This window comes from Ruditapes philippinarum, unplaced genomic scaffold, assembly GCF_026571515.1.
Source record: "Ruditapes philippinarum isolate M1 unplaced genomic scaffold, ASM2657151v2 ctg3091_1_1_1_1, whole genome shotgun sequence".
Classification (NCBI taxonomy): domain Eukaryota; kingdom Metazoa; phylum Mollusca; class Bivalvia; order Venerida; family Veneridae; genus Ruditapes; species Ruditapes philippinarum.
In genome coordinates this window covers 25,277-40,082 of record NW_026860740.1, presented here as the reverse complement: position 1 = coordinate 40,082, position 14,806 = coordinate 25,277, and the positions used below count along the sequence as shown (strand labels likewise).

Sequence of the window (14,806 nt, the reverse complement as noted above, 5' to 3'; positions counted from 1 at the left end):
TATATTTGAGATAGTTTATTTCAAAAGTTCTAGCAAATAATTTACAAGTATAAAGTTATCTTACAAATACTATATCTTATATGAGCCGCGTCACGACAAAACCAACATAGTGGGTTTGTGACCAGCATGGATCCAGACCAGCCTGCACATCTGCGCAGTCTGATCAGGATCCATGCTGTTCGCTATCAGTTTCTCTATTTTTAATAGAGTTGGTAAGCGAACAGCATGGATCCTGATCAGACTGCGCGGATGCGCAGGCTGGTCTGGATCCATGCTGGTCGCAAACGCACTATGTTGGTTTTGTCGTGACGCAGCTCATATCAATACATAAAAGTTAAAAATGCAAATAACAGTCAATCTGACAGTATATATCAAATACTACATAGAAAACAAATAAAATATGAACATTTTTTTCTAGTTTCAGTCACAAATATTTACTTGTTGTAAAGATTATTATGTAAAGTTACATATCAACAAATTGGCAAAAAAAAACTACAACAAATGATAAAAAGTTACCATAGAATACAAATTTTTTTTATGTTTGCTGCCCCAATCTTTAACCTAAAGTTGCTTGAACAAAAGGTTTACAGCTTTCATCACCAGTTTAGAGCATGTACATATGTACAGAATATGTATATATGCACAGAGCATTTACATATACATATATGTACGTACATATGTACATGCACCTTCTTGACAAGGCGCTTTACCATTGGCTAATTTACTTTATACTTTAAAATTTCATCTTGATATCCCCTAAAATTGATAATGGACCTTTCCAAATAAATGACTTGTGAACAAGGCAGTATTATAGATACAGAAGAATAAAAGGGGTAAATTAATTTTGTTTCAAGCTAAAAATGGTGCTAAAAGGGCACTTTGTGAATATACAATTTACATATATCTTAAATAGTAATAAAAAATGCCCACAGGAAAATAGCATTCTAATAGCATTCTTAAATCAAAATTTTAAAGTAAGAACAATTTTAGCCAACATCATTGATGCTTATAAGATGGAAAATACACTTTTTGTCTTCAAAATGGAAGAAAAAATTCCCGCCTTATAATGGAGGAAATAAGGTATATAAAAGTAAATATTTCCTGTGTAAATAAAAAATAATATATTTATCTATGGCTATACATAAACAGTACAAATGTACTATATTTTATGAAAATACTGTAAACTTGACTTTGTTTGATTTAATAAAAAAAGTTGAAAATATACACATGTACACATTTAAGTAAATCACAGCTGAAGCTTTGATGATATCTAACATTTCCATCAAAAAAATTCATTGGTTATTATAATTATGCATGTTTGTAACAGCAATTTTCCGTGGAAAGTCATGGTGTGTATATAATTACATACACCGCTGTAAATTTATAACAAAATTTCAATTTCAATAAAAAAAAAGGAAAAATTAAGATAAAGTAATTATACAAAATTATAACTGTTGTTGAAAAAAACAATTCTAACAGGTTATATGGCCTTATTTTTAAATACATGTAGTATTTTGTTAAATATCTCTGGCCTAGGGCTATAAATAACCATGCATCTGTTTCTATTATAAGTGTGCCATATAACTGTCATAAATATTTATAACCAACACTACCAATATAATGCAAACTGATTCCTTCTTGAAATTTAAATAGCGTCTTTGGTTTTAAGCCGTCTTCAAAATAAAAAATAACATTTTTTGCCATATCTCAAAATAAGGGTGACAACACATACACTAAAAATAACAGTGAAATAAAAAAAAAACAATTAATCCAAAACATTCAGAACTTAATGAAAAAGGTTGTTGCATTGTAAACCCTTACCCTGCCACAAATGTGCAATCTAACCAGTTTCTATTTTTTTCCATTAGGTTTACGTTGCACCAATACAGTAATGGTCATATGGCGACTTACCAGCCCTACTGGCTGAGAAATACCTCAGGGGCCCCTCCATACATTATTGCAGTCATGGGCATAGTAGATAGATAGCTTCCTCAAATGAAAAAATCCAATGTCCAGGTTGTATTCAAATCTAAAGCAGAGAGGGGCAAGTGGTTTGAAACTACTTGACCATTAACTGTCATATTCAGCTGATTAAGGGTTTAATAATACATGTATATCTAACTGTTCAGAGTAGATTATAAAATCATATTTTGCAATTTCTCAATTAAAACTAAAAATATTCAAAATATCAAGGCTTCATCTGTAAACAAGAAAGCTAAGCATATACATTTAGATATTTTGTTATCTTTCAGCAGTCACACACACATTATAGACAAAAAATACCTTTTAAGGCACATAAGAAAAATGCAGAATGATAAAATTAAAAATGTCCTAAATGAAATGTAACAGTAATATCTCTAAAATGCTAGTTTAGCTAAAGGAGAAAATAAGAAATAATGATAAAACATAAAGAAATTTTCGCTATGATCAAAAAATATAAAAATTTAACAATAATTTACCATCAGAGAGTTGTAGTAAAAAATCAATATCCCAAGCTCAGGATAGATAAAAAATATGGAATAACCTGATAGTGATAACAGATTAAAGCCTTTTCATGAAATCTATGACAAGAATATCTTTTCTTTAAGTATTCGTATATAAAAAAAATATGTAAATCTGACCAACCTGTTACGCAACTTGAGCCTGCAACATTTTAGTTTTTGCTATGCTTTGCATTTCTTTTACAGTTCTCATATCACTAAAGGATTCCTTAAGGACCAAAAGTATACATAGAAAAACAAATGTATAAAAAACAGAACAACTAATGAAATGCATCAACAAGCAATGGGAAAATTAGCACACAACTTATTTAACTGAGCCCACCTCAAGACAAAACAGACAATTATTATGTTGAAAAAAGGATTAAAGATATAAAATAAAAAAACTATAGCAATTCAACCATCTAATTCCATCAATATAAATAATAAATCATCTGAAGTGAAGCAATGTTTGTTTTACATTTAAATCATAATGATCTCCCTTGATGAAATGTGAACAGCTTATACTAGAACTCTATTAATTTTATAACATTCAAGCAAAAAAAAATCTGGAACATATCTTGATTTCTATAATTCTACATCCATTTGCTTATTAAATAAAAGCAGCAATATAGTTAGTTTTCTAATATTCAATTTTGTCTAGATCTTTGTTCACTTTTCTGTCTTCATCCTCTTCTTCAAATGAATCTTGTTTGCTAAGTCTATTTTTTTCTTTATCAGTTGCCTCATCTATGGCCTTTTCTTGCTCTGTTTCTTGTGTTCCATGGATTTTTTCTTGCGTGTCATTTACTTTTTCTTGCGTTTCATTATTTTTTTCTTGGGTTTCAGTGTTTTCCACCTTTGCTTCAGATTTTTCTTCAACTTTAATGGTTATATCAGTGTCAGGTTTATCATTATCCAATTGGTCTTCTCCAGCCTTTGTTTCCCTTGCATCAATCTTATCATCTTCTTTTTTATTAATATTTTTGTCAGTGTCAGTGTCTCCTTTATCATTTACATTATCCTTGATTTCCTCTTGTTCTTCAATTTTTTTATCTTCTGATTTTTCTTCTTTTACAACAGGATGTTCTTCTGCCTTAACTTCAGTATCATTTTTACTATTGTCAGATTGGTCAGGTTGAACTGTATCATCTTTTTTGTTTTCTTCTTCATTTATAGTGGCTTGTTTAGAGTTTTTCATTTCTGCATCTGATTTTTCTTTTTCTTTCTTCTGTTCTGTCACTTTTTCGTCATCAGTTTTATATGCTGTTTTTTCATCATTAACTGTACCTTCTTCAGCAAAAGAGGCACTTGGAATTTTATGAATCTTGGCATCTTTCCCTGCAGATTCAACTTTCACATCTTTCCCTATTTTATCTTTGTTATCAACCTTTTCACTACTTTTATGTCCTTTATTTTGATTTTCATTTCTTTTATTATCCGTGTCATTTTTCGCTGACGACTTACTGCTTACGCTCGATCTGCTTCCCATTATCCGATTTGGTCTGGATTGTACAGATGGTTGTTCGGTCTTACGTCTTCGATCCTGATTATTTCTCCTATTTTCTAATGAACTAATACTGCTGCTATCGGATGATTGATTTCTTTTCTTTTCTTTTCTACCATTTTCTACACCACTATCATGACTATAACTGCTGGTGTCAGATTTAATACTAAGTGTGGATGAGTGAAGGGAGTCTGAAAACATACAAAGAGAAAAGTATTTGAATATTTTATAATAATGGGCTTACTGTTTGGTTCATGAAATCTGTAACATTTAACTTTGTATATCTAGTCATACAATAAATCTTTGTCAAAGAAAGTTACAATATTCTTATCTGGAAACAGTTGCGCCTAATTTTTTTTTTCAATACCTGTCAGATTCTATTTTATGATGGGTGATTTTGTATGATCGTAATTATGTCTTTATCATGTGCAAGACTCTAAAATTATGTAAACCACATGTATATCTTTACAATCAATGTAATAAATAATAACAATATAAACTAATGCTGATGCAGAAACTAAACAGGCTTTGAAATTACATGTAGTAGTGTCAGGCCTGTCTGCAAAGCCATGCAGTGCTATCAGGATGTATATTGTTGGCTGAACAATGTTTATTATTGTTTGGTTGGTTTTTAGTCACACCAACACTGTAAAAGTCATATGGTGACTTTCCAGCTTTACTGATGGAAGAGGTACCACATGTGCCCCAATGTGCATTATTTCAGACAGGAGCTGCCACCTGAATAAATACCACAGACTTATGTAAAGCTTACTTTCATATTTTCAAAATTGACCCTTAAATTGATAATAAACTTTCAAACATAAAATAATGGAAGTTAGAGAAAATTCAGCAGATTTAGGATTACAATAATTTCATAACAGAAGCATTTTTTTTCTTCAAAATTTTTCATACCAAATACTGTAAGTACTATGTAAATCCGTTTCAAGTAAGGATTCATATCACTGTTTATCAGTATTAATAGTTTTCTTAAAAATTTTGTCACCTAAGCATAATGAAGTATGTGAAACAGACATTGACATAGATATAATTACAAAATATTTACTTGTTGCCACAGTAACTAATATCTTGACATGTCTAAAGATCATCAATAATTAGTGATGATGAAAACAATACCCTTATGATCCTTATAGCTTATGTTTATCTTTACATAGATATCCTATTTCTTAAAACTATACCTTATTCTGAACAGCCATTTTGTTTTCCATCAAAGTTTAAAATTTTTACTTTCAAACATTTACCATTTGACACAAAATGGCATTTTTTAAATACATTTAAGCTTGCAGACGTAAAAGTTGACTAAATGTAATTTAAATACTTAAAGGCCTTTTTCCTTCTGAATCAAAAGAAGGTCCATTTAACATGTGTTTACCTCCCAGGAAAATTGTATAAAACCGTGCAATTCATTTCACATCAAGTTCTTTCTTTTCATTTTGCAAAAATATTGTGTAAAATATTCCTTACTCAATTATACCTGTGAAAAAAAGCTCTGTAACATATATTGCAATTTCTGTGCATTGCAGTGTTAGAAAGTTCAACTTAAACATTCACCATTTAATAGACATTGCATTTTACAGTGCACATGCAGTTCTCAGAGTTTAGAGCTTTAAAGTAAATATTGACTATTTGAGCCGCATCATGACAAAACCAACATAGTGGGTTTGCGACACCAGCCTGCGCATCCGTGCAGTCTGATCAGGATCCATGCGGTTCCCTATTAGTTTCTCTACTTGCTATAGGGTTTGTAAGCGAACAGCATGAATCCTGATCAGACTGCGCGGATGCGCAGGCTGGTCTGGATCCATGCTGGTCGCAAACCCATTATGTTTGTTTTGTCATGTTGCGGCTCATTTAATAAAAACTGCAACGTGATCTGGGTATTCAAGCAATCATCTTTTATAAAATATGCATTCTACTTTGTAATTAAAAACATGCTTCAAAATAAAAGCAATTGTGAAATATTTGATGTCAGAAAGCCATACTAAATCATGCTATATTTAATGTAAACAAGTATTTTGCTACAATTTATCTACATATAATTATAAGAATAATTATGTCAGTTTACTATAAATTGCATTAGCAGAAAAATGTTGTTCACTAAATTTTGTGTCAGTAAAAAGGTACCTAAATTTTATAACACAGTGAGATGGTTTTGGGAAATTGTGAATGTGTCTTTATTAAGTTAGTGAAGTGGTTATTAAACTTATATTGGTAGGGTGTTAAGTGAAAGTGATTCACTCATACTGTTATTTCTTAAACAGAATTAACCTCATCATTTAAAGTTAAGTGTTTAATCCTTCTGGTGGTGACTGAATTTAAACATGCGACAAGTGCAGACCATGACTAACGGTGCCGTCTGATCATGGTCTGCACTGTTTGTTATTCCATCAGTACTAACATCTCAAAATTTTCTCTAAATATTTATAAAAAGTTTTGTGTTTAGATTGAAAAATGGACATTCAAGTCCTTTTAAGATAATTAGAATCGCAAGGGTTAAACATAAAACAAAAACTTGAATTATCACAGAGTCCATTACTATGTTTCAATATATTTTGTTGATTGTACTGGTATGTAAAAATTTTCTTTCCCTTTAACCAAAACATCCTTTGCATTAATTTGTCTGAACAGTTTAACATTGATTTTAATACAATTTTCTGGTCATATTTTAGCATTCAGTCCACCTAACCAGTTTACTAACCAGTTAAATACCAATATCTTCGCAACTAATCAATCCCACATAATTTTGAAACAGCGGCAAATTAAAGACAAACGATTGACATTCATTAGACTTAAAGAGAGCTCGTTGTAGTAAGTCTTTATAACATTTACTACATTTATAACATTGACTACAAGTCTTAATGAAATAAAAACTTATGTGATGATCCTTAATGACTGCATATATATATACTTGATAATCTAATAAAAAACACAAACTGACAAATATGACCAATTTATATGAAAAAAAAAACATCTTGAAGTTGAGTATCAAAATTTTGCCTTGCCTTTAAATCAAAATATATGTACTGTACAGACTTCAGCAAACATTTATTTCAAATGTTGAAATATTGACTGTTTCATAAAACTGTTTGATAGGCATCAATAATTGATAATCTTTCAAAATCAATTATTCCTCATGACTATATAACATGCATAGTATTACTAATATGATAATAAAAAATGTTACAATTACAAGATTCCATTTGTGAAAAAATGCTATGCCACCGCTTTAATTCAACACTGAATAATAGAAACATAAGGTTTTTTTTCTTTTGTTTCCATACAATTGAACTAAATTGCCACAATGAACTTTGCCATAAGGCAGGAGTGTCTTGGGGGTCAAGGTCATATTTCAGCATGTCAAATGAAAGATAAATGTGCAGATGTGTCTAATGTTCAGATGCATAGGCCATATTATATTAATTGATTCAAAATAAAGGTACTCTTACTTGATAAAAATTTAGATATTTAACAGTATTACATTGCTGTATTAAACTTAAACACATACACAGGTGAATCACAATATGCCACAGCATCGCAGATGCTGCGGTGGCATAAAAATAGTACATGTATTTCTGAAAGTTATCTGTAATTACACTATAATATCACATATCCTTCCATAAAACTGTTTATAATCCTGCTTCAGCAGTTTTAATTAACACACATACTGATTCAAAACTTCCAATCTTTCGAGTGTGTCTATATGTACATTGCATGCGTTTTTAAAATAATGACGTGAATTTGAGAGCAATCAATGGAACTATCTATGATGAAGCTGATATGTTAGCAATCAATTCTGAGATAATAGAAAAACCCTGTCATATGATACTTTTCTTTTAAATCGCTCATATGGAATACGATTTAAAAATTGATAAAGTGTTTCTGTATAAATAAGACTTACATTGTTTGAATTAATTTATTCTCGATCAATTGCCATAGGAGCATGTAGTTTATTCAAATACTTCTGTTTCAACTTGACTTCCTGATCATTCAGAAAAAATATATGCAAGTTCTAGACAAACGTCAATCACAGAAAATATAAATCTAAAGTTATACAGATTCAAGGCTATATTAATAGAGCTCACATAAATTCAATGCTCTATTCAAATACATTCTACACAAAAAATATAACCATACTGGAATGTCGAAACCAATTCTTAGTTTAAATAATGTGTCAATGAGCGAATTCTTTAATATTTCTGTTTTGGGTCAGAATCTCTCTTTTACATAGGTAAAGTTAGCCCCTACATTAGCCCAAAATAACACAGTATAATCTTGACTTATGAAAAAAAAGTCAGACTAAGTCTTTGAAATTTTTCATAGAATACTGAAATAAAAACAGCATTAAATTTTCATGTACCTGTGTTGTTTGTTTTTGTTGTTTTTTTTTATGTGATTTATTCCTGAATCACAAAACATTGTAATTTAGAAAAACTGTGGCAGACATATTAATAAAAGTAAATAATCTGCCATGTAAACACTTTACATAGACACTTTGTCATTTTATGTATGTTTAAAAACACAAGGCACGATCATCTGCAAAAACTATATTTTCTACTAAAATGTCTAACAATAAAGTTAACCCATTACTTCATGAGCATTTTGTGAAAAATGGCTGTTTTCATTGAAAAGTCTCCCGTTACAAGTTCAAATTGCTATAATACTATAAAAACTGCTTCAACACTAATCAAACTTGGCACAAATGTTGACTGGACCATTGCACTTGCAACAACATGCTCAGGCTTAAATTTTCTGTTACCATGGCAACGAGGGGACATCTCAAAATTGCCAAAAATCACTATTTTGCGTTGATTTTTTCCATCAAAATTGATTTCAAAGTGCTGCACTTTCTCAATGGATTGAGATAGAGTCAAATGCTTTTCAGCGTTGGTTACACGTTACCTTATGATCAATCTGGGGTCATTTACAGCCTCTCCCAAGTCCAAAATTTTTTCTTGGCAATGAGGGGGACTCCGCCCCCCTTCAAACCCCCCAAACAGAAGGGGCACATCCCCCTTCTGGCAACCCCCTGATGTATCTTTTGGTTGGGGGGCCGCGCCGAAAAAGAGGTCACTTTTTTTAACAACATTTCTCAAACAAAAACAAGTGTTTGGGGCCTAAATAAGGCATTTTTTCATCATTTGAGACAACAAAAAGGGGGGGTGAAAAAGGCGTTAAAAGGCGTGTATATGAAGTAATGGGTTAACTGACCGAATTAATGCAGACTTGGTTTCATTAATGACTTGCACAATTTCCCCAAATTTCAAAACTTTTTGTGACTGTCACAGACAATTTTTCAATTCCACGCTATTACAGTAGTAACAGAAATCTACATTTCATCATGGCTTTAATTACAAAGCTGTGGTTTCAATTAAAATATTATTATATAGTAACTGAATGTGAAATATGTATTTGTACTACAAGCTAAAACAGTCAGATAGTTAAAGGGAGGTAATAATTGTTTAATAATAGTAAATAATAGTTTTAATATCAGTTGATTTAGTAAAGTTATAACCTTAGTTTGTGTGCTATCTCAAACTTTGTCCTGCTCATTTTTAATACAAAATATGCAAAAATTGTCTTTAAAAGAAATTGAGGTACTTTATATAAATAAGTTTTATCTTTTCATTTTCTAGTAAAATAATTGCGGGTCTATAAAGATTTTTATAAAAATGAGTGCAACTCTATTTTCATTGCAACAATTTAAGGCAATTAACATATTCTAGGTATAAGTTTTCCTTTATTCAAAACTATTTTATAGTAGGAAATTTTATTTTTCTAATTAAACAGCTAGAAACAATTATTTTCAGTGAATTATGGTAAAAGTGAACTATTAAAAAAAAAATCAAAACCCAAGACCAATTGTGCAAAAGTGACTATCTCACTAATTGATAGTACTATAACAGTGATGTGACTTACCTAAAGTTCTAAAATAATGGTAGTAAAGATTATTTATAATTCATGCTATATCTGTGTGATATATTACCATATTTTTATTGTGAAATATATGTACACAATATTTATTCCATATATTACTGTAAAATCATTTTTATTCGTGGGGAGCAAATATTCGCAGTTTTTGTGAATATGTTTGAAATTAAGATCCAACAAAATTTTATTTTGTCTGATGTAAGGTTACTTTGTATCCCATTATTTACTTTTAACCTTTAAGAGAGAAAAAAACCAGTCCACAAATTCAAGAATCCTTAAAAATGATCTTTATGACAAAACCACGAAATTGCATTCCCACAAAATTAAGTGAATTTACAGTATTAGTTATAAAGATGCCTGACTGGTTTGTAATATGGCCCAGTATAAATGATTGTAAGTTTATATAACCCAAGCTGTTAGGTGCTAGGTTATATTGCAAACAACCATTTATACACCATCATGTAACATGCCAGACATTTAAATAATAAATTTTACAATATTTTTCGGCAGAATTAGATTGTTTGATGGAAAAAAAAATTACTTAATAAAAATGATAGAAGCCGGAATATTGATGATATAAACATCATGATTATCCAATGAAAAGTGATGTTACAAACATGCAGTATTATAAATTGACTTTTACCAGACATTCTGAGAACATATAGCTATACACCTTCATATTAGTTTAATTTTATTAGTTAACAAATGTTTCAAAAATCAAACTTATAAAAGATATTTGAAGAGTTTAAAAATGTATTAAAATTATATTCATTATGTGATAACATTTATGCATTGTTAAAATGTGACCAAATTCACTTTTTTTAACAATATCCTCTAAAATAGTGTAACCAATAGTGCTATATGCATATTTTGTAAATATTTACATTATTATAATAATGTAAAGTTGCACTTCAGTGAACTCAAAATCTATTTATTTGTTTACCTTTAAACAGTGTGAGGGTTTCTTATTGATAAATCCTAAATTAGTATCTATAGAGGAGCGAAATATTTTAACAACTATTTGCCATTCACAGTAACTTGATACTGTCTTACAGACCTTTGAACTGCCTGTATGTTTGAAGATTTTAAAATATTCATGATACACATATTTTCAGGTAGGTGTCAAGGTTACGAGAACTAAACATTGAAATAGTCTTGAATTACTTTGAATTTATAACTGTCCTAGTCTAATATGAGAAATGTCTGCCTGAGAAATGTGTATATGGAATAAATATGGTGCTGTGTACACATTATAAAGATAATAATAAAACTAAATATACATAAATATGTGACAGTTATGATTTTGCAAATATTTTTTTACATAAATATGTCTTCAGAAACTTTACATATACATATACACCAGCATCTGATTCATCTTTCTACCATTCTTTGTGTCTTTTGTTCGATTTTAAAATCTTTTGTTCACAATAACCAACAAAAGAATTTATTTGGATGAAAGTTACCTCCAGATTAAAGAGTATTATTTAAATTGACCAATCAGATGATGAGTTCTGCTGAATGTGTAATCAATTGACTGGCAAAAAATGGCTTATCTTAACCTTTAACCTGCTGGAAAAGATTACCGGTAGCCAGAAAAGAGCCAGGCCAAACACTGGCTCTATACTTTTGCCTGACAAAATATTCATCTGGACATCCCCAAAATTGAAAATGGACAGCTCCAGGAACAGAAGCAGGACAAGTCCATTTAATATATTCAGGAGGTAAAGGATTAATGAGCCAGCTGCAATGACTTTGAACCTATAAAATCAGTATAAAGTCATGCAAGGCGTAAATGGACTACAATCATGTACATCCTTGAAGTCTGACCAAATGCAATGAAGTCTGACAAGATGCAATTTGATTGTGACAGACGCAATTCGGTAGTGTGTTTAAATGTATGTAAGCATTTTGATACTGAAATCCCTAACCACGCTAAATATCTTAAATGGACTTGTCCATCTTTCATTCTGGACAAAACCATTCATCATTTTTAGGGGAAATTTCAAAATATTTACTTAAACTTACTAAATAATGAACAGTGAAGACTATTATCAGACGGCACATATGTGCCAGCTGATATTGGTCTGCACTGTTCCCATGGGTAGAATCAGTTGCCACCAGCAGGTTAAGTGTTAAAATACTAATCGATCAACTTAATTTTAAAAAAGAAATCCCTATTATCTTATAGGACAATTGAAATCTTCATCACAGTCTGAAATAAATAAATTTTAAATGAATGAAATAAGGAAGCAAAACATATCAGATAATAAATTCATAGATTAACCTAAAGGACTTGAAAAAGACAGAAAGAGAGACACACAGACTCTATATGCAGGAGAAATAATGAAGTTAAATATGGCAACATAGAAAATACAACTAAATGCTATACCTCTATCTGTATTTTGGCCGTTTGGATGACCTAGTCGTGATTTTGGCCTGTCTACACCCTCAAAATGTATAACCTCTCCTTTTCCCCCTTTTGGAAGCTCTAATTCCTTATCTGTATCACTCTGATTTGAGCTGTCTGCTTTTGGGTGGCCCAATCTTGATTTCGGTCTATCTTTTCCTTCTGTGTGTAGTTGAGGCTTACCACTATCAAGGTTTGATAATGAAGAATCAGACTGGTCACCATTTGTTTTTCCAACACTCTTTGCAGAATATGCACTTGATGCCCTACTCTCTGACCTTGACCTTAATGACCTTTGTGAATTTGACCTTGCAGATTTAGCAGAACTTTTACGACTAGAAGAAGGAGATTTCTGTAGACTTTTTTGGCTACCATATGGAGACTTACGGCTATCTGCGGAAGATATTCTATTTTTAGTATCACCAGCAGGTGGTTTGCTGTCATTCAAAGGTTCCTGTCTAGAATGGCCTAAAGATGTTTTTGGTCTCTCTTGTTTGTTTTCTTTTTCTTGATGATCTTCTTCAGACCTAAAACATTGTCATATAAATAAAGTAAAACTAGAAATGTGTCCATAGGACACGGGTGCCCCCACCGCGCTACTGTTCTATCAATCTTTTTACTAAGTCAAGGTAAATAACTCTACAAATACTGGATAAATCCACAAGCTAAACCCCAGGTGCAAATCTAAATATGCTGAGCAACCTGCCCATAAGGTTTAATGACTCTATGTCAAATCCTTTTTGAGTAACTTGCGACAAGTCAAGGGCAATAACTCTAAAAATACTAAATAAATCCAGACGAAAATACCTGGTGCACAACAACACATGCTGATCAATATTCCTGTGAAGTTTCATGACTCTAGGTCAAATACATTTTGAGTTACATGCGACACAAGTTTAAAATTGCAAAATTTTACTAAGTCAAGGGCAATAAGTCTGAAAATACTAAAAATATCCAGACGAAGATACCCAGGTGCACAACAACACATGCTGATCAACATTCCTGTAAAGTTTCATGACTCTAGGTCAAATACTTTTTGAGTTATGTGCGACACAAGTTGAAAATTGCAAAATTTTACTAAGTCAAGGGCAATTACCCTAAAAATACTAAAAATATCCAGACAAAAATACCCAGGTGCACAACTACACATGCTGATCAACATACCTGTAAAGTTTCATGACTCTAGGTCAAATACTTTTTGAGTTACATGCGACACAAGTTGAAAATTGCAAAATTTTACTAAGTCAAGGGCAATAACTCTGAAAATACTAAAAATATCCAGACAAAAATACCCAGGTGCACAACTACACATGCTGATCAACATTCCTGTAAAGTTTCATGACCATAGGTCAAATACTTTTTGAGTTACGTGCGACACAAAAGTGAACGGACGGACAGACAAGGGTAAATCTAAATGCCCGCCACTAAAGTGGGGGCACAAAAAAGTAAACATTTTTTTTAAACTATCCTCAAAATATGTCTGAATATACAATTACACATGCCCAACTTTATATGAGTGCAAAGTTGGCAAATAGGTAACATAGGTATGCATTAATTTCTGAACAGATTATGAACAAATTGGAAAATAGATACGCAGTACACTCTGAGAAAACAATCTGGGGTCCAAGGATAGTGTATTGATGTTATCATGAAACTGAAACTGTCTATAATTGAATGCTTTTCCTTTGAAGATCACAAGGATACACATATATCATATCATAGAGCTCCCTGATACAATGTTAGATACATGTATATCATGATTATTCAGGACATGATAAAGTTTAAGCCAACACCTGAAATAATCAAGTTCAAATACATATCTGTAACTATGCTGTTATTCTGTATTAAGTGTTATTCCGAGTTTTGATGTAGTTTTAAAAATACATATAGTTATGTAAAAAAGCAAGGGTTTCGGGGCAGCAGCCCCCAAAATAAGCAAGTATGCTGATATTGTTTATCTTCTGGGGTTGGCTAAACTAGATATGTTCCAATATTCATACATTAGAATTCTTATCTCCAAGTATTGTACACATAACAAATCATGTTACACCTGTCCAAAAACTTTATATTTCACTTTTTTTTTAAATTATTTTACAAACAGTAAAGTACTCTCTATATCAAAATCCAAATTTCAGGTAAACTTTCAAGGTCAAATGTTTTATATTATTTGTAATATAATCTGGAATGATACAGAATCCGGGAGTTGAAAGTAACTTGCAGAAAATCTCAAAAATAATCCCCATGTTACATAAAAATTTCATCTTATTAATAAAAGATACCTTTCAGTTTTTGTAGGACTTGTCCGACTAGTGGCACTCTTTGACCTTTGTGACCTTGGTGAACAAGCTGACCTTGACCTTTTGTCTGACGGTGTCCCAGTTCCATAGCTGCGATCTTTAGCACTATTTATGTATCGCATATATTTGGAATATTCTTTGTAACCGTGGTAACCTAGAATTTTGTGGGAAA

General features: G+C 31.2%; 1 protein-coding gene across 1 annotated transcript in view; it reads right to left on the bottom strand.

The window, feature by feature from the left end:
• The window catches only part of LOC132713217 (dentin sialophosphoprotein-like), a gene marked incomplete at its 5' end in the record, with an annotated part of 36,596 nt that continues 21,790 nt past the window's right edge, over nucleotides 1-14,806 (bottom strand). Inside the window, 3 exon segments of the mRNA XM_060695705.1 lie at nucleotides 1-4,175; nucleotides 12,320-12,864; nucleotides 14,617-14,788. Of these exon segments, the coding sequence (XP_060551688.1) occupies nucleotides 3,121-4,175; nucleotides 12,320-12,864; nucleotides 14,617-14,788 (1,772 nt within the window). The 3' untranslated portion in view covers nucleotides 1-3,120.